Source organism: Myotis brandtii, unplaced genomic scaffold (genome assembly GCF_000412655.1).
Source record: "Myotis brandtii unplaced genomic scaffold, ASM41265v1 scaffold679, whole genome shotgun sequence".
Lineage (NCBI taxonomy): Eukaryota > Metazoa > Chordata > Mammalia > Chiroptera > Vespertilionidae > Myotis > Myotis brandtii.
The window spans coordinates 1,012,842-1,036,600 of NW_005370653.1; the positions used below are offsets into that span (position 1 = coordinate 1,012,842).

Below are 23,759 nucleotides of genomic sequence, written 5' to 3' on the forward strand. Positions count from 1 at the left end.
GGGCCCGGGGTGCCCGTGGCGGTGACGGTGCCTTTTGTGTCCCCCCAGGTGCAGGTGAATCTGGTGTTTTGGAGGGCGCCGCGGTCCCGGCATCACCATGAAGGTAAGATCGCTGCGGAAAAGGAACCTCTGGGGCCGCAGAATCCAGGAAGCGAGGGGTCGGGTCGAGGGCGTGCGCTGGGCCCTCCGAGCGCTGGGTTTGGGCTTGGGGTGCGAGCCCTTTTCGGGGGGGACGAGAGTTAGTGGGGCGGTTGTCGGTGCGCGGTGCCGAGGAGTTGGAGCCAGTTTTGGGGATCTCGCACTGAGGATGGCTGTCCCGTGTTTCGGGCGCCTCTTTTTGCCGGAAATGAGAGGGAATAATTGCATGCAGGAGAGTGTTTCTAAGGGTAAAGCAGAAAAAGCAGGTCACGTAATCCGACTCGAGAACCTGAACTGCATTGGGGTTCTAGCGGTTACACGGATGTAAGGAAACCCCATTGATTGTGTGAACCGTGCCGTGAGCTTTTAGCGGACCTACTTGATTGGCCACGAAAATACCAGCTTGACGCAAAGATTTTTTGAAAGAGGATTTTGATGATCTTTGCACAGCTCGGAGATGGCACCTGTCCCTGGCATTTCCGGGGATGTAGGAGGGCTCCGTGTGTACGTCTTTGTTGAACTACATCTGGTCTGGGAATTGTCAGGTGTAGTGTTGCTTTGCGATGACACCGATGGCCAGGTTCCTCTTAAATGTGAACGTGTTAACTGAAGGAGGATATTGTCCGAGAAGTGGAATTTGCTTCATTGGTGGAAGAAGTGACAGCAGTACGAGTGCAGGCTGTTCCCTGTGGAGACGGTGTGATTGGACGCTGTGATGTTGTTAAACAGTTTAGGAGAAAAGCCTTGGGCCCCTGGGTGTCCAGGTTCAACTGGTGGGACTTGGGGGCAGCAGTATTTTCATCCACGTTCAGAAGTGCGTGTGGAGCGGGTAGAGTGTGTGCACAAGGACAGAAGTGCAACCGATAGTCTGTCTAAATGTAAATGCCGTCCACTTTTGACAGTTCCTTTGAACTATTTTTAAACAAGTTTACTTCGCTTTTCTTCAGAGGCAGGAGTGCTTTTAAAAATTGTAAGGCTTGTGTTTATGGCAGAAAGAAAAAGCGGTGGCTGCTGAAATGTTTATCAGCTATACAAAGGAATTATGTTCAATCCAGTGATTTTTTAGGCTTTTCCTTCTTGAGTTTGAGGTGCTTAAAACACCTAAAATGTGTGTATCTGCTGGATTCCTAGCTCACCTTCATGTAAACAAAAAGACAACCAGGGATGTTTCATAAAGGAATCCCTTTTTGTGAGTCACAGGTGTGACTAACGCCTGTGACCTGTGTAAAACAGTGACAAGTGAGTTTGTTAAGAAAAATGTATACCTTGCTTGATGTTGGATAAGAATTTCTTAAGAAAAATGTTGGGTTGAATAATAGGTAATACATTCAGAAGCTGAATAACACAGGATTTCATTTGGAATACATGTTGTAATTTGTCATAATTCCCAAAGTAGTGCCTGGCCTGTTAGGAACTCTGTTAATCTTTGGTTAAAAGAAATGTAGTAAGTTGAAGGTGTTTTAGATTCAAATTTCCTTTTCCTTTTCTTTCTTTCATTTCCTTTTTCTTCTCTTTTTTTCAATGTGTGTTAACCTTAAAAGTTTCATGGTAAGTGTTAGGCAAATGCAAATTTTTGAGTATCATTTTAAAACTACTGATTTTAAATGCTCAGCATTTCCATTATTCCTGCCTTTAAGAAAAGATGTTAGTAACGTTAAAAAGTGTTATTAAAATACACTTCTGATGTTATACCAGAAGAACTCCCTGTTACTGTATAAGTTTTCTCTTAGGGAACCTCCTAGTAATCAGTAGTACTAAAAACTTAGCTAATTTCTTACAACTTAATTTCTTGTGTGATGAAAGTTGAGAGGCTGCCCATGATTGGTATTTTGCTTTAAAAAAATTGCAATTCAAAAAGTATTTAGTATTGATTATTTTGGACTTAAATTTTTTCTATGCTCCCAATTTTCCTATTGTAATGACAACAGCCTTGTAGAGGGATTTATGCCATTTATTAGCTCTTACCGAACATATTTATACTTGATGTAAGGAGGTGGAGTGTATAGTGTTGATGGAAGAAGACTTGAGGTGGTGAACACACAATACAATGTACAGATGTTGTGGAATTGTGCACCTGTACCCTGTATAATTTTGTTAACGAGTGTCACCCCCAATAAGTTAATTAAAAGGGGGGGGATCACTGTAGTTATGCTTCTGACAGTACAGCTTAAAAGTAATGATGCTTAGCCCTGGCTGGTGTGCTCAATGGTTAGAGCATCAAACCAAAGAGTTCCAGGTTTGATTACAGACAAAGGCAAGTACCTGGTTTTGGGTTCGCTCCCTGGCCCTATTTGGTCAGTTGGTCCTTGGTCCGGGTGCTTGCTGGAGGCAACCAGTGGATGTGTGTCTCACATCTTCCCTCCCTCCCACTCTCTCTCAATGGGAAAAATGTCCTCAGGTGAGAATTAACAACAACAAGAAGTAATGATGCTTAAAATTTTTACTGATTTTTAAAGCATAATAATTTTTTAAAAATGAAGTAAACTTTTAAGCTTGTTACGTTCTATTAGTCACAAAAATTTTTTAAATTTTATTGTGACATTTGTTTTGAGGTAGAAGTGCTCTTTTGGTTGTTGCTTTAAATCCCAAAATAAATACAGTGAATATGTTAAGTATTATATGTTTTAGAAGGAATTTTCTTGTAGTGCTATCTTCAAGATTGGTATACTCTGTCCTGCGATATTTTTGTCCATTGTGTTTTTGAGAAATCTAACACATTTTTGTGCTTTTTTTAAAAAAAAAATATTTTTATTGATTTCAGAGAGGGAGAGGGAGAGAAAGATAGAAATATCAATGATGAGAGAGAATCATTGATTGGCTGCCTCCTGCATGCCCCCCACTGGGGATTGAGCCTGCAACCCAGGAATGTGCCCTTGACCTGAATCAAACCCAGGACCCTCCAGTCTGCAGGCCCACGCTCTATCCACTGAGTCAAACCAGCCAGGGCACACTTTTGTGCTTTTAACATAGATCATGATTTAGGTGTTATGTTGTATTTATTTTTCATACTTTTGATAGCCCTTTCAACATCAGTGATAGCACATTATCAAGAAATGATAGACTATTAAGGGTTCTAAGTTATTCTAAGACTTAATTATATCAGATTCATTTCCTACTTATTTTTTCCTGCATCTATATTAACATTACATTGTGGTAAAATTTCTGTTATTTGTTTATTGTTATTTTAGAAAAAGAGAAGAAGGGGGAGAGATTGAGAGAAACATTGATTTGTTCCACTTATTTATTGATTCTTGTATGCGTCCTGACCTGGGATTGAACCCACAACCTTTGTGTATCAGGGAGGTGCTCTAACCAACTGAGCTACCCAGCCATTGCCATGGTGAACTTTCACGTGAAATGGGAAGGCTAGACATTTCAGAATGTTTAGGGAGTAAGTGCTATAGATGGTTGTACTTAGAACTAGGGAGATGCTTTTTTTTTTTTTTTGGATGTATCAGTTTCTCCAGTAATCACTGGCTTCAGTCATATACAAATAATGGGTTGATTACAAATGCCTTTTTAAATGCCCTTTGCTTGTGTGCATTTTCTTACTCCCGCTTCCCCTCCCCTCTTCGCCTTTTCCTTCCTCCTTTTTCTTCTCTCTCTCCTTGCCACCCCCCTTCCTCTCTCTCCCCCCTTCATAAATCACTCATTTAACAGCCCCTTGCATGTGTCAGGCCGTGTGGAATGAAGGTGAATAAGCTATACACCTGCTCTCAGGGAGCTCACAGTGTAGTAGAAGACAGAGAAAACAAAACATAGTGCATATTGAATTATAAGAGTATTGATTCAATATATGGTAATTGTAAGTCCTGTGGGAGGATATCTAAGTCAGAGAGACCCATGGAAAGTCCTCTGGAATTGACATCTAAGCAGAGAGTTAAACGTTCACTAGGCAGAGAAGGGTAGAAAGGAGTGTTTTAGATAGAGAGGAGACAACATTTGGAAAATAAAGGAAAGCAAGGTAATGATGTATTTGGAAACTAAGGAGTTCACTGTGGCTGGATTATCTTAAAGCACAATGTGGTGGAGGTGGGAATAGGAGGGCAGTGATGGGGGATGAGGCTAAGTCAGGAGTTGAAAATATTCTTGGAAGGTACATGAAGTCACTGGAGGTTTTTAAGGAGGGGTAAAGACGTTGGATTTGTATTATAGAGAGATCACTTTGGTAGCATTGTATTGACTACATCAAAAGGGAGATCTGAATGGAAGGGAGATTCCAGGTGAGGACCCCAACTGAGAAGTGACTAATGCACAGGGAGTGGAGCAGAGGGGATGGGTCTGAGATAGCTAGGAAGTAGAGTTTAGGGCTGAGGAACTCACCTGGGGTAGGAGAAATATGCAGGTTCCTTGGGGCGTGAGATGGATGTTGTTGTCATTTGAAGCATGTTGTCATTAAAGATGAGTAGGGTTTTGAGTATTTAAAGGACCTGTAAGAGGTCCACATCCATATGGATCTACTTATTAAGATGTGAGATTAAGAGAGCAGTTTGATGGAGAGCAATCAGACTTGATTATCCAGCGTGAATGTTAACCTCATAGTTAATATTTAACTACAATATTCAACTGGATTTAGGTCCATAATGTGACAAATGTATTTTGTCCTATAAATTTGTGGTCTTTTTGATGAAAGGCAGTTTTGTAAAATACCGACTTGTTTTCTGTCCAAATTGCTAACTCTTTGCTTATTGAAATTTTGAAAAGTATGGCAGATGAGTACATTTTCCACTGAAGAATGCACTTTTGCTAACTCAGCCTATAAGTTCAGTCATTGAAGAGGTACTGTGTACTTTCCTGGTACCAGGCATGGTTTTGGTGTTGAGGATACATCAGTGAACAAAACAAGAGTTTACTACCTTGTGGAGTTTACTTTTTATTAGGGTAGACAGACACCAGCAAAATAAAACACATGTGGTAAGTGCTATGAAGAGAAATAAAGCAGATTCGGGCTGAGAGGTTAGAGTGACAGAGGGTGTTATTTTAATTATTTATTTATTCATTCATTCACTTGTTGTAATGAAAGGCCTGTTTGAGGAGATGACATTAAGCATCGTGTGAGACAAATGATACAGTGAGCCATTCACTCACCTGGGTGGGGAAGAGCATTCCAGGCGAAGCTGCAAGTGCAGAGACCTGCAGTCTGGCCGGTTTGATCTTGGCGTATTGAAGAAACAGGAAGAGGCCCTCGGGGCTGGAATGGTAGTGCAGTGTAGGGCTTTGTAGTCCATGGTGAGGACTTAAGGGTAAAATCTGAGTGTGTGAGGAAGTCATTGAAGGGTTTGAGCAAGAGAGGGAAGTGATCTAATGCACATTTTCAGAAAGAACAGTAACTGCTGTGTAGAAGCACTGCAGGGAGCAAGAGTGAAAGTAGGAGATGAGTCTAAGGCTCCCAAGTTAGTTGAGAGAGAGGTGGTGGACCACGGTGAGAGGTGGCAGTGATGAAGGTGGGATGATGAGAGGGTTTGAATGGAGTGAATCTGAGGGGAAAGTCCTGTTTGCTGCTACTTACAAGTGGCGCCCTCCCCCTTTGCTGTGATTAGCTGGTAGGTGGAAGTCTTAGAACTTAGTACAGCGAGCAGGTATGGCCTTCCCATACTAGTGAGCAGTGGGCATTCAGATCAACAGTTCTCTCCATTTTACTTGGTTTTGTTTGAATTTTAGAAAATGAGATAAAATTCACCCTCTTGAAGTATACAATTACTTTTTAGTGTTTTCACAAGATTGTGGATCCATCACTGCTATTCAACTCCAAAACAGTTTCATCTTCCCGAAGGAAACCCTGAGCCTTTTAGCGGTCACTCCCCTGGCCTCCCCTGGCAATTACCAATCTGCTTTCTGTCTCTAAGGATTTGCCTGTTTTGGACATTTCCTTTGAATGGAATCATCCAATATATAGCTTTGTGTGTCTGACTCCTTTTACTTAGCATAGTATTTTCAAGGGTTACTCATTTTGTAGTATATGCCAATACTTCATTCCTTTTTATTCCTGAATAATACTCCATTTTATTGATATAACACATTTCATTAATCCACTTGTCAGTTATAGGACATGTGGATTATTTCTACTTTTTGCAGATGAATAATGCTGCTAATAACATTTGTATACAAGCTTTTGTGTGAACATATATTTTAAATGTTGGGGGGACCTAGGAGTGGACCTTTCCATTTTTAGGGACGTAATCTATTATGTGTGATAACCCTGTTGAGAGGTGGATGACCACCAAGGAGTTGGACTTTAAAAAAATTCAACATTTGCCCTAGCCGGTTTGGCTCAGTGGATAGAGTGTCAGCCTGCAGACTCAAGGGTCCCAGGTTCGATTCCGGTCAAGGGCATATACCTTGGTTGCGGGCACATCCCCAGTAGGGAGTGTGCAGGAGGCAGCTGATCGATGTTTCTCTCTCATCGATGTTTCTAGCTCTCTATCCCTATCCCTCCCTCTCTGTAAAATATCAATAAAATATATTTAAAAAATTCAACATTCATTGAACACTTATAGGCTAGTCTCTGTACAGTGAACAAAACATGTAGAAAGTCCTGGCCCTGTGGGTCTTATATTTTAAGGTCATGGGAAGGTAAGCAGACAAATAAGAATAAACATAAATAGATTACCTAGTTTGTTAGATGGTAAATAGTATGAAAATAAGAGGGGAGCTGGGTAAGGAGGAAGGGAATGAGGCAGGCTGTAGTATTAAATAAGGTGATCAAACAGGCTTTATTGAGAAGACTTGATGGAAAGATGTGAGGGAGCTAGTCATGTGGCCTCAGACAGCTTGACTTGTTCAGTGAACTGCATAGGGCCAGGGGGCTGGAGTGGAGTCAGGAAGGAAGAGACAAGGAGGGGGTGGGATTGGACCCATAAAGGGCTGCAGGCTGGGGGCCCAGCGGATCAGATCAGATCACCAGATCAGGAATGTGGATTTCACTCTGATAGAAATAGGAAGCAACTGGGGGCTTTGAATAGAAGAGTGGTGCAGTCTCTATGTACTGGCACATTTTCATCGGTTTTTAAAGGATCTCTGACTGCTGTGTTAAAGACCGGCTGTAGGCAAGTGGAAGCTGACCATTTAGGAAGCTGTTTTAATTAAGGATGATGATGGTGGTGGTGATGGAAGGAGACATGACTTGGTGTGGTGAACACACAATACAATATACAGATGATGCATTACAGAATTGTACTCCTGAAACTTACATAATTTTACTAACCAGTGTCACCCCAATTTTTTTTTAAAAAGGGGAGATGAGGGTGGTATGGTGGCCACCACAGTGAGGAAGGTGAGCAGTAGTCAGATTTTAGGTGTCCTCAGAATCATTTTTTAAAAATCCTTACCTGAGGACATGCTGAGAGAGAGAAAAACATTGATTGGTTGCCTTCCATATGCCTCCCGCACTGGGGATCAAATTGGTAACCCAGGTATGTGCCCTGACCTTTTGGTGCACAGGAGGAAGCTCAATGAACTAAGCCACTCTGGCCGGGCTTAGGTGTCTTTGGAAGGTAGAGCCAGCAGGCATTCCTGTCAGATTGATGTAGGGGAAAGAGAAAGGGTCAAGGACACAAGATTTTCTGGCTGGTAACTGGAAAATGAATGAAGTTAGGGCTGCATAATTTTTGAACATAAGCATTTATATTTTCTATTTGCAAAAAATGCTAAGTGGTGTATTGCTCTGCCTAATGTGGCTGTAAACAAAATATGGACATGCTATATTAATTTTTTGGTAACAGACATTTAAAAGACCTGCAAACTTTTATTCTTGACAAATTGTTTAAAAACAGGATTCTTACTGCCTTCCTTTTGATGTCACAGAACAAAGATGTTTCTACATTCAGAAGGATGGACTAGTGTTCTGTGTAAGATGACACCCACAGGAAGCACTGGAAACCATAGTCACACTAATCCTTTTGATATTTAAAAGTTGTAGATTTAGAATGTGTATATTTTGATAAGGCATAAACTGCAAATAGAATTATTAAAAATTTGTATTACTTAAGTGCAAAGCATCACTTGTAGCATATTACTTAATCATATTTAATAAAAGCCTCATATGCTAAGTGTCCAGTTGACTGGTTGGCCATTCAGCCAATCAAAGCATAATATGCTAATGATATGCTGAGGCCACTCAACCACTCGGTATCATGTGCACTGACAACCAGGCAGCAGACGCTTCTACTAGTAGGTTAACTTGCTGCTGGGGTCCAGCCGATTGGGACTGAGGGAGATGGGCCAGACACACCCTGGAGCCCTCCCGCATCCCTCCCTGGCCCCAATTGTGGCCCTCTCGCAATCCAGGCTGAGGGACCTCCCCTCAAGTGCACGAATTTTGTGCACTGGGCCTCTAGTTTGAATATAAAGGACAAAGGAAAATATGGCCTCCATTAAACCTAATGGATGTTGAATGAAACATAAACTAGAAGTAACTTTAGTTCCCAAGATATTTGGAATATTTTAATTTAATTATTTTACATCAAAATAAGACTACATTTGTTTCCTCTTTAACTACTAATCAGTATGTTTAATTTAATTTAATTTTTTAAATGGAATCTTAATTATTGATTGATTGTTTTGAGACAGAGAGAGATCAATTTGTTGTTCCGCTTATTATGCATCATTGGTTGATTATGTGCCCTAACTGAGGATCGAACCCACAACCTTGGCATATTGGGATGTCACTCTAACCAATTGAGTTATCCAGCCAGGGACTGTTTAACTTAATTTTAAAAGAGAGCTTATATTATAAAAATTATTACATTTCTACTCATTCAGAACTGCAGGAAATCCTGACATTCATTTCATAGAAGACAATGTGTTTCTAGAAGTGTGATAATATTCATACTGTGATTGGAGACACCATTCACATTAGGGGAGTAAAATGAGTTTATAAAAGTATGTAAACAGTTTGCTGGAAAAAGAAAAGGCAGGTATTCTAGAGTCAGCCTACAGAGACAGAGAAACCAAACTTCATGTTCATCATGACTATACTAATGGTCATATTTTAGGCTGGTAAATAGGAAAGGGATAAAATAAAAGAGGCAAAGAGGGAAAGTTATAAAACACTTGTCTTTCTCTGAACATAGTTTGCAGTATTCCTTAATTAAGAATTGCTCGTACTCAGAAGGTCCAAGTGTGGGTATCATGGTTTCTATAAATCTCTCTTCCCCAGAATTATGTGCTGAATTTTAATATGGTCATACATTTTCCTGGGGAGCAGACCCAAAGCTTAGCTTCTCAATGGAAGCTAAGTCTGTAAAATAAAATACTACAGAAACGCAGCTCTACAGAATCATCTGTTAGCTGATCTGCTACCAATCATCTTAATAGAAATAGTTGTTTGCACATCTTTCTACTCTTACCGTGAAAGAAACAGGTAATCTGGTCAATACTCATTTTATTTTCTAATTTTCATTTGTTTATATCACTATACAGTTAGAAAGAGTTTTTATTATACTGTTTCTGAAATGTTAGCATTTATATGAATAGCTTAAAATTTTTGCCTTTATAATTTCTAAAGAGAATCTGAATGTTTTCAGTTATAATTATAAATAAAGATCCTTTGATTAATGGACACATCTTATAAAATAACTTTAAAAGGTTGCTCTGAAAATCTGGAAGTATAGTTTTTATCACACTGGGTATTATTTATGAAACTATTATAAAAGTTAATGTATGTTTGCTCTTACCTTTTCCACATTCAGTTATTTGCCTAATGGGGTCATTTGCGGCAAGGATATACTTAGCTTTAGGGTACAGTTAGAGATACATATAAAATCCTGCATCACTCTGCCTGGTGTGAGTGTTTTTCCAGTTTAACATGGTGTTGGCAGTGGGTTGATCCTCTGGGCCAAAATTATGATTTGTAAGGAGGAAGATTTTACAGAAAATAGTATATGTATCATTTTTAAATTATAAATTTAGCTATCAATTAAAAGGATACTAATTCTGTATATAGTTTTATACTATTAAAATGCGTCACTTTATATCTTGCACAGTGAAGTGGATACTTTATGCAGACTTTTCTTATTTAAGCCATTTTCTTCTAATTTATAGATAAATTTTTGGCAGTGCGACTTAACTCTAGGTTATTTGAAGTCCTGTGTGTCAAGGTTTTACAAGTAACAGACTGCTATCTCCTAATTTGATAAACTTGCAGTATAATTGCTTATGAAAGCATAGTCATTAATAACTTTAATAATCTTCATTGAAAAATCGTACTTACGTTTTGTCATTAATAGCCAAAATGAAGATTATAAACTGTCAAAGAAAAGATTCACTTTATACTGATAGTAAAAATTATACTTGAATGTATAAAAACCATCTTTTTTTGAGAGAGATCTTGTTTCTAGTGCTCTCTCTGTTCCTTACTGTTGAAGTTTGGATAAGGTCATTTATGAAAGTAGATATCAGTTTCATTTTTTTGCAGAATGCGGATAATAGTTACCTTATGATTGTGTAAGTACTAAACGAAATAACGTTTAAAATGTCTTATGCCGTGCTTGGCATAGTTCTTAGCAGTCAGTACACGTTAGCTATATTGTTTTGGTAAAAGCCTGTCACTCCTGCTATAAACCGATAGAATAAGGATCTTTAATTAAGACTGCTTAGGATTCGATTGGAACTCCTCTGCTTACTAGGTTGTGGGCAGTTTTCTTAAACTTTCTAAGAAGGCTGGTGTTCTTGTCTAAAATGAGGAATGGTCTTAGTACTTACCTCATGGGGTTGTTGGGAGTGGCTAAACGTAATAACAGGATCTACTACATAATAAATTCTCAATAAATTGGAGTTATTGTTATTCTATGGAAAGAATGTGTAAACTCTTGTGAATTTAGGCTTTCAAGGTAATATAGTGACAAGTTTTGTTTTTATTTCTAATTTTTTTGTTTCTTTTTAAAAATATATATTGATTTCAGAGAGGAAGGGAGAGGGAGAGAGAGATAGAAACATCAATGATGAGAATCATTGATTGGCTGCCTCCTGCATGCCCCCTACTGGGGATCAAACCTGCAATTCTGGATGTGCCCTTGACTGGAATTGAACCTGGGACCCTTCAGTTGGAAGGCTGATGCTCTATCCACTGAGCAAAACTGGCCAGGCAGTTTGTTTCTTTTGTTGTAATTTTCAGATTAAGAGTAAAACCTGTTATTTTTGTCTTAATGGAATCCTTTAAAACAAAATGTTTAATGTAAGGTGAAAACCAGATTTCTTTATTCCAAGAACTGGTTGCTCTCATTTCAAACCTTTATCGTAGCCCTTCCTGTTGCTGAGGGTTCTACGAAATACTTGTCCTTGCTTCTAATTTGCTGCTGGCTTGCCTAGGTAGGATTCTTTCAAGGGAAAAGTAAATTTTGCTTCCAAGCCTAGGGGGTGGTTATTGGATTAGGTGAACCACTATAGATAGTTATTTTCTGGGTAAGCATCCACTTCTAGCCCTGTTTATTTATGTAGGGCAAAAACACACTTTTCTCCTCTAGCTCAGATCACTCTTCTGATGTGGCATTTAGTCACCTGAAGCTGGTCTAGATGGTGAGCCGTGGGGGTGGGTGAATGAGTGCTGGGGCCCTGCCAGCCCTGAGTAGTTGTCATTCATTCATCTGTTGGAATTCTCTCCATTGTGGTTTTTAATGCCTCTTTGAGATTGTCATTTACAAAAAGTTGCTTTTATAGATTTATCTGTATGTTTAAATACATTTATTTACTGGAGGTTTTAGCATCAAATTTAGTACTTTTGTTTTCTGATTCTCCTGGCTGCATTGGCACTGCCTAATAAGTAGTTTGAATGCTTACTCTTTTTAAGAACCTATCTCAATAAAATGTCATCTAGCATGTTTTGCTTTAAAAAAACACATCTTGAATAACTGAATATTTTCTAGGTAATGTCAACATTAGTCAGCCACTTGGAGAATTGATTCAGCTATTCTCTTTTTTTAAAGCATTTTATGTGTTGGTGTACTGAAGCCCAGGGCACAATGGAGATTACTGTTGACTCATTTGGGCACTTAACACGTTTCCTTGGCATTTTGGCTTCTTGAAGGATTAGTATTCACCAATAGCTAATTTCAAAATCGCTTATCCTTTTTAGTGTTCTCAGGGAATTCAGTGTTTTTTAGGAGCCAGGGAGGGCATTTGGTAGATTGACTAGAAAAATAATTGTTTAAGCAGTGCTGATAACTGTGAGGTAGCTGTTGCCTTGACAACTAGGAAACTGTTCTGTTTGCTAAACAAAGGGATGGTAATTTAGTAGTTTAATTTCCTCTTGGCATGGAGGTGTTACATAAAACATTTTATTTTAGCCTCTGAGATGGTCTATATTATTGACCAAAATCAGAGAAGCAGAGCAAAAAGAGAAGGTAAGAGGTTTTTTTTGTTTTGTTTTTGGTTGTTTGTATACATGTTCTACCTATCAGGGTGGGTGTTGGTCAAAAGAGTCTTAATTAATCGGCTCACAGTTCTTTGTGTCTCTCTGTGTTGGACCAAAGTACAGTAGCCTCAGAATAGGTGTATAGCCTTGGTTATCTTTCTGTCACTCTCAAGCAGTGGTTCTCAACCTTCTGGCCCTTTAAATGCAGTTCCTCATGTTGTGACCCAACCATAAAATTATTTTCGTTGCTACTTCATAACTGGAATGTTGCTACTATTATGAATCATCATGTAAATATCTGATATGCAGGATGGTCTTAGGTGACCCCTGTGAAAGGGTCGTTCGACCCCCAAAGGGGTCTCGACCCACAGGTTGAAAACTGCTGCAGTCTAAAGGGTTGTGGTATACACTTCCTTATGGAGCATCCCACCAACTCTTAACCTCTCTTGCTATAGAATGCAACATGATTATTTCTGAATTGAATATGGGATAATATTTATACACCCCCTCATATATATACACAATTATACTGGCATCTGCTGTTTATGTGTTTTTATTTTATTTTATGCTTTTATTGATTTTAGAGAGAGGGACAACCACCCTTGTCTTAGTTTATGTAATACCTTCACCTTTAAAAAAAAGTTATTAAAATTATTTGATATAAATATGGGCAGTTTTGTTACATAGCATTATAATTTTAAAAAATACATTTTATTGACTTTTATTTATTTATTTATTTAAATATATTTTATTGACTTTTCACAGAGAGGAAGGGAGAGGGATAGAGAGTTAGAAACATCAATGAGAGAGAAACATCAATCAGCTGCCTCTTGCACACTCCTTACTGGGTGTGTGCCCACAACCAAGGTATATGCCCTTGACCGGAATCGAACCTGGGACCCTTGCGTCCGCAGGCCGACGCTCTATTCCCTGAGCCAAACTGGTTAGGGCCATTTTTATTGACTTTTAGATAGAGAGGAAGGGAGAGAGAGATAGAAACATCACTGAGAGACACATTGATCTGCTGTCTCCTGCATGCCCCCTACTGAGGATCGAGATCAAAACCCAGGCATGTGCCCTGATCGGGAATCAAACCCGGAACCTCTTGGTCCAGGGGACAAACACTTAATCCACTGAGCCACACCAGCCAGGCACATAGCATTAGAATTAATAAATAAATAAATAAATAAATAAATATGTTTTTGGAAATGCTAGCCACAGCTGTTAGGAGTGAATTTACTTTAAGATCCAAATGAAAATGATTTTTGCATTATTTGTTGCTGTATAACTGTATTTTCCCACTTACGTTTTATGAAATGTAATGGTAATAGATATTAATGGGAAGGTAATAGACGTTAATAGGAAGAAAAAATAAGAGGTTCTTTGGACAAACCAGATTGGGAAATGATGAGGCAGAGTGGGAATTCATTCAGTAAACCAGTTTTCCCAAATTTTCCTTCTTTTTTTTTTTTTTTGGTGGAGCTTCTTCGGATATTAGTATTTCTCGTGAAACACTTTGGGAAAAGCTACTTACATAATCTTTCTTTGGCTATGGACTTGATTAATATAAGCAGAATTCCTTAGAAATACAGATCCTATGTACAAGTATACCTGATTGTAAAAAGTCAGAGCAGCTGCATTAGGACTGTTAAAAACTAAATCAACAAGTGGGGAAACCTCACATATTAGTTAAGGTTGATGGATAAACAGACAGTGAACCCATGCCTTAAAGCATTTGAGACATTTTGACTAAGTTTTATTGGAGACTTCCCAGATTGGATTTTGTAGTTTGAATACATGTAATTCCTCCTGCCCCTTTTATGCCATTCTGTCTAAAAGTTGTCTAGGTATTCTGAATTTGGGTGCTTGTAAAGATACAGCCTATAAGAAGAAATTTTCTCTGACTTTGAGCTTTAAGAATCTGCTTTTTCATGGTCATGTAGTAAATATATATTTGAATGGATGGTGGATGGAGGGGGTGTGAAGGAATGGTATATATTTGTGATTGAGCAAATTCATATTATGAACCATGTATATTTTAATAGAAAAAGACGCCTTTATATTTTATATCATATACATTTAGTACATTTAAGTAGACTTTGATATATATATTGTAGTTATCTTTAAATTAGTGTATTTTACAGATTGTACTTGTTAACAAATACATAGTTATCACAGCTTTTATAGCTATAACAAGATTTGCTCTGCCATTCTGAGGTCTGACTGTGGGAAAGAATCAGAGCTTAAATCTAATTGGTTTGCATTTTTAGGCCCTGGATGAGCCTCCCTACCTGACAGTGGGCACTGATGTGAGTGCTAAGTACAGAGGAGCCTTCTGTGAAGCCAAGATCAAGACAGCAAAGAGACTTGTCAAAGTCAAGGTACAGTCTATGTAGATTTTATAAATTATATGTCCAGTATTTACTATTTAAACTTGGGTGAGTATATTTAATAATTTTCTCCTGCAAGATGAGTTTAGTTTCTAGGAGTAATGGCTATGAAAATACCTGGAAAAAATCATTATTTGTGATTTAGAAGTATTTTAATTGGAATGAAGTTAGATTAATATAGATGGTATATATATATAATATATATTAATATATACACATATTTTAAGCCCAAGGATTTTTTAAAAAATTGATTTTAGAGAGAGGGAGGGAGGAAGAGAGAGAGAAACATCTGTGTTAGAGAGAAACATTGATTGGCTGCCTTTGCATGCACCCCAACTGGGATGGAACCTGCCATCTTTTGCTGCACAGGATGACGCTCCAACCAACGGAGCCACACCAAGCAGGGCAGGATATGGTTTTTATTGATTTTATTTATTTATTTATATATTTTTTAAAATATATATTTTATTGATTTATTACAGAGAGGAAGGGAGAGAGATAGAGAGTTAGAAACATCGATGAGAGAGAAACATCGATCAGCCTCCTCCTGCACACCTCCCACTGGGGATGTGCCCGCAACCAAGGTACATGCCCTTGACCGGAATCGAACCTGGGACCCTTCAGTCCACAGGCCGACGCTCTATCCACTGAGCCAAACCGGTTACGGCTTTTATTGATTTTAAAGAGAGGAAAAAGAGAGAGAGAGAAACACTGATGTGAGAGAGAAACATCAGTCGGCTGCCTCCCACAGAAACCCCTACCGGGGATCAAACCCATAACCTAGGTATGTGCCCTGACAGGGAATCAAACCCATCCCCTTTTGGTTATACAACGACACTTGAACCCACTGAGCCACTCGGTCAGGGCAGTATACTGAAGGCCACCTTACTATAGACTTGGTGTTGTGTGTGTGTGTGCATGTGTCTAATTAAATTTATAATCTCTAGGTAACATTTAGGCATGATTCTTCAACAGTGGAAGTTCAGGATGACCACATAAAGGGCCCACTAAAGGTAATTCATTTATTTATTCATTATTAATTCCGATGCTTCAGTGGTAAACGATTAAAATTATACCCGGTCGTTTCTTTTTAATTCATTGACTATCTTGTTGAATTGATAAATATGTATTGCTCTCTAAATAGAATTTCTTTTTAATTCATTGACTATCTTGTTGTTGAATTGATAAATATGTATTGCTCTCTAAATAGATTAATAGAGAAAATGATGAGTGAGAATCATGGATCGGCTGCCTCCTGCACATCCCCTTACTGGGGATGGAGCCCGCCACCTGGGCATGTGGCTGGGAATTGAACCCTGACCTCCTGTTTCATAAGTGGACACTCATCCACTGAGCAACACTGGCTCGACACTCTGCTCATTTTTCTAATCGGATAGTTTGTTTTGATATTGAATTGGATGAGTTGTTTATATATTTTAGATATTAACCCTTTATCAGATTAATGATTTTCAAATACTTTTCCCATTCAGTAGGTTGCGTTTTCATTTTCTTGATAGTTTCCTTTCCTGTGTAGAAGTTTTTAAGTTTGCTGCAGTTTTAAAGACCATGTAAATATAACTCAGTATTTTCTTGATCAAATGGGAACTTTTTTTTTTTTTAATATATTTTATTGATTTTTTACAGAGAGGAAGGGAGAGGGATAGGGAGTTAGAAACATCGATGAGAGAGAAACATCAATCAGCTGCCTCCTGCATACTCCCCACTGGGGATGTGCCTGCAACCAAGGTACATGCCCTTGAGTGGAATCGAACCCGGGACCCTTGAGTCCGCAGGCCCACGCTCTATCCACTGAGCCAAACCGGTCAGGGCTCAAATGGAAACTTTTAAATGATTGTCATTAGTGTTACATTTTAACTCTTAAGGAGACTTCAGAGCCTATTCCTTAATTTTCCTCCCCTTCCTCCACCGCCTTCAAAGAGGAGTGGTTATATGGTGCACGGACAGTCAGTTTTCACAGATGGCGGTTCCAGTTCTCAAAGTGATGTCTGAGGACTCCTGGGGGTTCCTAAGACCCTTTTAAGGGAAAACGGGCACAACTGTTTTCATAATAATTCTTAGATAGTATTCGCCTTTTTACTATGTTGACACTTTCACTGATGGTACAGAAACTGTAGTGGTAAAACTGCTGGTACCGGCAACACAAATCAGTAATTTTATTCTACCGTGCACTCAATTAAAAAAATAAATAAAGCAAGTTTTTGGTTTGTTCACTTACCTTCTAAAAAGTTTTTCTAACTTTTAAAAATACTTTAGGTTGGAGCTATTGTGGAAGTGAAGAATCTCGATGGTACATATCAGGAAGCTGTCATCAATAAATTAACAGACGCGAGTTGGTATACTGTAGGTAAGGGAATCCATCTTTTTTTTTTTTTCTAAATATATTTTATTGATTTTTTACAGAGAGGAAGGGAGAGGGATAGAGAGTTAGAAACATCGATGAGAGAGAAACATCGATCAGCTGCCTCCTGCACACTCCCCACTGGGGATGTGCCCGCAACCAAGGTACATGCCCTTGACCGGAATCGAACCCTGGATCCTTGAGTCCTCAGGCCAATGCTCTATCCACTAAGCCAAACCGGTTAGGGCAAGGGAATCCATCTTTTAAAGAAGTTTTTTCAAAGATAATACAACCAAAGCAAAGTTTCCTTGATTTACTTTCTCCCCAGTGCCATAGACGATATAACTGTTAATGGTTATCTTTCCAGATTAAAAAATTTGTTTTATTAATATGTGCATAACATATTATTTGAAATTATTTAGTTATGCATATTATAGCATTGGATTTCTAGCTTTTTTTCATTTCAAAGTGTATCTCAGAGAAATTTCTTTTTCCATCTTAACCTTTTTTTTTTTTATCATCAGCCTAGGATATGTTTATTGATTTTAGAGAGAGGAAGGAGAGAGAGAGAGAAAGAAACATCGATTGGTTGCCTCCCATATTAGCCCTGACCAAGTATTGAACCTGCAACCTTTTGGTGTATGGGACGATGCTCCAAGCAACTGAGCCACCCGGCCAGGGCCATTCTAACTATTTTTCAGTGTACATTTAAGTATATTTATCTTGTTGAGTCACACCGGCCGGGCTGTTATCTCTTCCTTATTATTTTTAGTTTGTGAGTTCTTTTTATATTCTGAATATTTGCTGCTTTAGTTTGCAAGTACTTTTCTCATTGTTTTACTCATATCTTTACTATGTCACAAAATATACGTATATTCTGTGTATATATAAACTTACAGTAAATTTGGTGGGGCATTTTAGTACTTTAAATAAGTAGTTTTCAACTGGGAGCAAGTTCATCACTCAGGGAACATTTGGCAATGCCTGGAGATATTTTTGGTTATCACAGCTGGGAGGGGGGTGCTGATGGCATCTAGTGGCCAAGGTTGCTGTTCAGTATCTACAGTGCATAGGACAGCTCCCCTCACAATGGAAGAGAATTATCTGGTCCAAATGTTAGTAGATCTGTGATTGAGAAACCCTGCTTTAAATAAAAATGGCAGTCTGAATATATCAGTTTGTACTCTTTCTGTTTCTTAGCTAAATCTGTAGGTTTTTACCAGCAGGAAATCTTGCTTTTCCTTTACCACCTTGAGAAGGGTTAATAGCATTTAAATAGTTTCATGCTGCAATGCTAACATTTTTATTTGGTGTTTTCCGATTGAGGGAAGAAGTTTTTTTTCATTTAAGGTCCATTGTTTCTTTTTTGCTAGAAATTGGAAAAGATACTCAATGTTTGAAGTTGATTATTAGAAAACATAAGATGTGACCTGAATTTTGAATGTAATATTTAAAACAATAAATAGCTCTATTTCCGCTCGGAAAATTAAATAATTTATGTTATCTTGTTAATCTTTGAAAAACTCTTCAGCAGTTTCCGTTTTTACCTTCTCTCCTAGTTTTTGATGATGGAGATGAGAAGACGCTGAGACGGTCCTCACTGTGCCTGAAAGGAGAGAGACATTTTGCTGAAAGTGAAGTAAGTGACCATTTAACAAATGAACATCTCCTAATAGTCTATATTGGGGGGAGCAAAGTTTGCTTTCTCAAATCAAGCAACTTATATGTTAATTAGGAAAATTCATCAAAACATAATACCATTATAATATAATCTGTGAAGCCTGCTTGAGGCTTTGTGTTTGAGTATTCTTTTTGTCATGTAAATGATTATAGGAAAGAGAGGTCTGATTTGTAGCCCACTTGAACCCCATCATCATGAAAATAATGTAGTTACTACAAGCAATCCAGAACTACCATTGCTAGTAGCTGACATAATTGCAGCCTCCTTAAAGAAGCCTTGCCTGGCTGCCCTTTCTAAAATTGTCCCTTTCATCCCTCTTAATTGTTTTAGGTTGGTTTCATTTTCTTTATAGCACATACTGTTCGCTGACTTTAAAATATGTGTATGTGCTTGACTATTGGTCTATTATTGTCTGCCTTTCTCATTGGAAAGTGTCAGGAGGGCAGGGATTTTGTGTCTTGTTTACCGCTTGGTTCCCAGTGCCTAGAACAGTGCCCACAGAGTAGGAACTGAATAAATGTTCGTTGAATGAATAAATGAAGTGCTTATATTTCTTAAGGAAATATAAAGCATTTCTCAGAGCTTTACATACATTATTACATTTACATTATGAAGTAGAAACCATTATTTTCTTTTACTTACAGATAATGAAACATGATTAGAGCTGGTTCTTAAACCAGCACTTTTTAGTACCAAATCCATGATCTAAAATTAAAATGTGTTATTCAGTTACTAAGAAGGGAAAGTTCACAACGTTTTGTAAATCTGTAGCTTGCTACTCAGAATTTTTAAATGGACGTATGGTTATAAACAGTGCTATAGTCTCTAGACCCCCTCCCCAGTCAATAAAAATTAATGCTCAGAGGGGCCCAACCATAATTTTTTTTCTAGTCACTATTTGGAACAGTGTTTTTGGGGGGACATTTAATATTATTTATTAAATCACTAGACTTGCAATGTAATAACTTTTTCTGGGTTTATGTTCTTACCCACAGACTCTAGACCAACTCCCACTCACCAACCCTGAACATTTTGGCACTCCAGTCATAGGGAAGAAAACAAATAGAGGAAGAAGATCTAATCATATGTAAGTCCATTTTCATAACTGTTAGTTAAACCTGAATTCAGCCAAAACCGGTTTGGCTCAGTGGACAGAGCATCGGCCTGCGGACTGAAAGGTCCCAGGTTCGATTCCGGTTGAGGGCATGTACCTAGGTTTCGGGCACATCCCCAGTAGGAGATGTGCAGGAGGCGGCTGATCGATGTTTCTCTCTCATCGATGTTTCTAACTCTCTATCTCTCTCCCTTCCTCTCTGTAAAATATCAATAAAATATATTAAAAAAATAAATAAAATAAATAAATAAATAAATAAATAAACCTGAATTCATTTCTCCTAGTGTTGCTCTAATAGTTACTAATTTTAAATTGTAATTTCAAAATGCTAACTGAATCTAATAGTAATTTTAGATCTAATAGTAATTTCAGACTCCTTAGCATGGGTCCTTGAGGTTCTCCATGTTCAGCCAACCTTAGCAGCTGAGTATCTACCTCTTATTTCTCCCTACATGTATGGGGATACTGTAGTCAAAATGGAACGGGCCAGCATTCTAATTGTGACTATGCTTTGGAGACAGAAATTGGGTGAGCATAGCTCTCATATTACAGCAAACCCATGAAAATAGGTATTAGTTTTATCCTTACTAAAAATTGGGGAAATTGGCTGCAGATACAATAAGTAACTAATCTAAGGAACACAGGAATGAAAGGATCCCCTTACTGGGGACCGAGCCCACAACCTGATTGTGGGCTTTCTCTGAAGCAGATTCAGCAGAATTTTTTGTTTTGTTTTGTGTTTCTTTTTTCCTTTTTAGTAGTATTTTTTACTCTACTTTTGTCTAATATCAAATAGATGGTTTTAGATCCCCTTTCTAACGTCTTTCTAATTTACTAGTTCAATATACAATGTAACTGGAAGGAATTTTTAACAATACAAAAGAATCATATTGTGCATTTTATGAATATTTGTGCATATTTGATATTGAGAATAACAGTGATGATCTCTTACCAGATTGTCTCCTCTCTCTCCCCTGACCCCCAGTAATAAAGATCTGCCTGCCTTCTTGTAAAATTAGCTTTGTACTAAGAGTGTAAAATTACTGTCTATAACTCCTTTAATCTGAATGTAGGATCTAATATATTTTACTATGTATAGCATGGGGGTATTTTATATGGGGCCTTCAGCTTTTTGAGAATTTGGGGACCAATGTTAGTCTGTTTTGAACTTTCCCTTAATTGTTTAAAATAGCACTAAATAAATGGGAAATATTTTTAGGAAAATGATGTGTTTTTCTCTAGTGATAGTCCTTTTATGTTGGTATTCTTTAGAAATTTAGGAACTTAATTTTTAAATTAGCCGTTCTGTGGACATTAGGAAATGGGAAAAGATTTCTAGAATGTCTGTATTTATCAACTTGGTCTGCTTATTCTTGGTGAAGATAAGTGAAATTTCTTACTGTTTCTTTCCCTAGACCAGAGGAAGAGTCTTCTTCATCCTCCAGTGATGAAGATGAGGACGACAGGAAGCAGATTGATGAGCTGCTAGGCAAAGTTGTTTGTGTAGATTACGTTAGTTTGGATAAAAAGAAAGCACTATGTTTTCCTGCATTGGTGAGTAACTTCAATGAAAAGAGTTTCATTTTCAACTACATAAGTTCATGAAAAAAACCACAGCTGCTTGTCTTAGTGTTTTTCATAGGTGCAAAATGGGGAAATGGTTTTAGCATCATTTCGTTCAGAGAAAGATTAACTTTCAAAATTGCCTCTGAGTACAAAGAACTCTTGAAGTCATTTAAGAAAGGCAAAATTCATAGGCCTCTTACATTGGCACTGCCTTTGGGAAAACATGCTTTCTCCTCACTAAATAACAGCTGAGGCTATTTCAAATAAAAGAAATCTTTTAATGTTAGTAGGAAATCTTACACGGACTCCAGAAAGGTACCCACTTTGAAGTGTTTACTTTTTAGAGTGGGTAGTATTACAAAGAAATGTAATGTGTTTTAAATACATATTTAACAGTAAATAATACAGAACCCCGTCCCTAGCTTTTTTTAAGGATGGAGACTGTCTTGATGAAGGTTTTAATACCTGATCCCATTTTGGGGCCTGCCCTTCTCTTACTGTGGTGCAGACCCTCGCTAAGACGCTAGCTCCCCTCCATTCCGCTCTCCACTTCTGATAGGACGCGCTTGCAGCCCGAGCCTGTGCCAGAGGCAGTGGGGGAGCCGTAGACCTGGGAAGATGTAGGATGTAAATTGAAAAGTACGGGTGACTGTGTCCACATGTGTGTACCTGTTTGCCCTAAAATTAAATTTAGTTTTTAAACTAAGCTGAAAAACTTCTTTCTAAAAGGATTTAAATAATTGGTTCTGATGTAACTATCCGTAAATGTGTATTTACTAACCATAATTTCACCCTTTTTTTTTATAAAGGTGGTTTGTCCTGATTGTAGTGATGAAATTGCTGTGAAGAAAGATAATATTCTTGTTCGATCTTTCAAGGATGGCAAATTGTAAGTATAACTCACTTGTTATGAAAAAGATGCCGTTTTTCCACATTAGAATGGTAAATGATAAAGTTATTTCCAGTGACATTACCCTTTTACTTTTCGCCATTGTATTTACTAACCATAATTCCACCCTTTTTTTTATAAAGGTGGTTTGTCCTGATTGTAGTGATGAAATTGCTGTGAAGAAAGATAATATTCTTGTTCGATCTTTCAAGGATGGCAAATTGTAAGTATAACTCACTTGTTATGAAAAAGATGCCGTTTTTCCACATTAGAATGGTAAATGATAAAGTTATTTCCAGTGACATTACCCTTTTACTTTTCGCCATTCAGAAAGTTTCAAAGTATGATCATTTTTCATGTTACTAGTAAGTGTAGTAGTATGTCTTTCCTTGTTCATGATGGTCTTTGCTAAACTACACTCTCAGTATTGTCTAATTTGTCAATTTTGCCTGTGTAATAGCTGGTGATTTGTTGAGGCAAATTTGATATATCTTCCATATCTAACCCTTGATTGATATACTAGTGGATACATTTATGGTTCTTGAATGTTTAATTAGGACTCTTAAATTGTATCTTAAGTGTTAAGAGAGATATTTTTCATGTAGAACTTTCTTAGAACTGAGTTACAAATTTCTATTTTTTTTCCCCTTTAAGAATTGTGTGACTCTGCCTTAAAGGATGACTATATCTTTAAAGGATGATCATATTTTAAGATTGGTGTTTGGGTTTTCAAGTTCTAAAAAGTGATTTTTAAAAACAATCTATGAAAACCATGTTAACTAAATGGAGATAATGAGAGAAATTTGAACACTGAAATTGAATACTGGTTTGATGATATTAAGAAATTACTAGTTTTTAAATGTGTGATAATGGTATGATTATATTTTTTAAAAGAATTTTGAAGCTCCATAATGAAATTATATGTCTCGGATTTGCTTCAAAATAATCGAGCTCAGGTAGGAGGGAGTAGGTAGGGGTATAAATGAAGCAGTGATGATGAGTTAATGATTATTGTAGTTGGGTGATGGATATGTGGGAGGTCATTGCACTATTTGGTCTACTTTTGTATATGAGATTTTAAAAATAAAAGCTTAAAAGAAATAGGCAAGCTGAAACTTGTATTTGGAATAGTTTTCAGGCTTTTTGGTTTGACTGAAACTAACCAAATGCAGGAAAGATGAATAATCATTGATCAGTGTCAAACAGGAAATATATATGACATATATGGTAGAACCTCTTATAGATGCTTATATCTGATCCCTCTTTATAGTTG

General features: G+C 37.7%; 1 protein-coding gene across 1 annotated transcript in view; it reads left to right on the forward strand.

Annotated features, from left to right (window-relative positions):
- The first annotated feature begins 24 nt into the window (after positions 1-24).
- Positions 25-23,759, forward strand: part of ARID4B (AT rich interactive domain 4B (RBP1-like)) — a 59,234-nt gene continuing 35,499 nt past the window's right edge. Inside the window, exons 1-8 of the mRNA XM_005881357.2 lie at positions 25-103; positions 14,758-14,868; positions 15,825-15,890; positions 17,152-17,242; positions 18,796-18,875; positions 19,913-20,004; positions 21,447-21,585; positions 22,407-22,486. Of these exons, the coding sequence (XP_005881419.1) occupies positions 98-103; positions 14,758-14,868; positions 15,825-15,890; positions 17,152-17,242; positions 18,796-18,875; positions 19,913-20,004; positions 21,447-21,585; positions 22,407-22,486 (665 nt within the window). The 5' untranslated portion in view covers positions 25-97. The remainder of the gene's footprint in view (positions 104-14,757; positions 14,869-15,824; positions 15,891-17,151; positions 17,243-18,795; positions 18,876-19,912; positions 20,005-21,446; positions 21,586-22,406; positions 22,487-23,759) is intronic.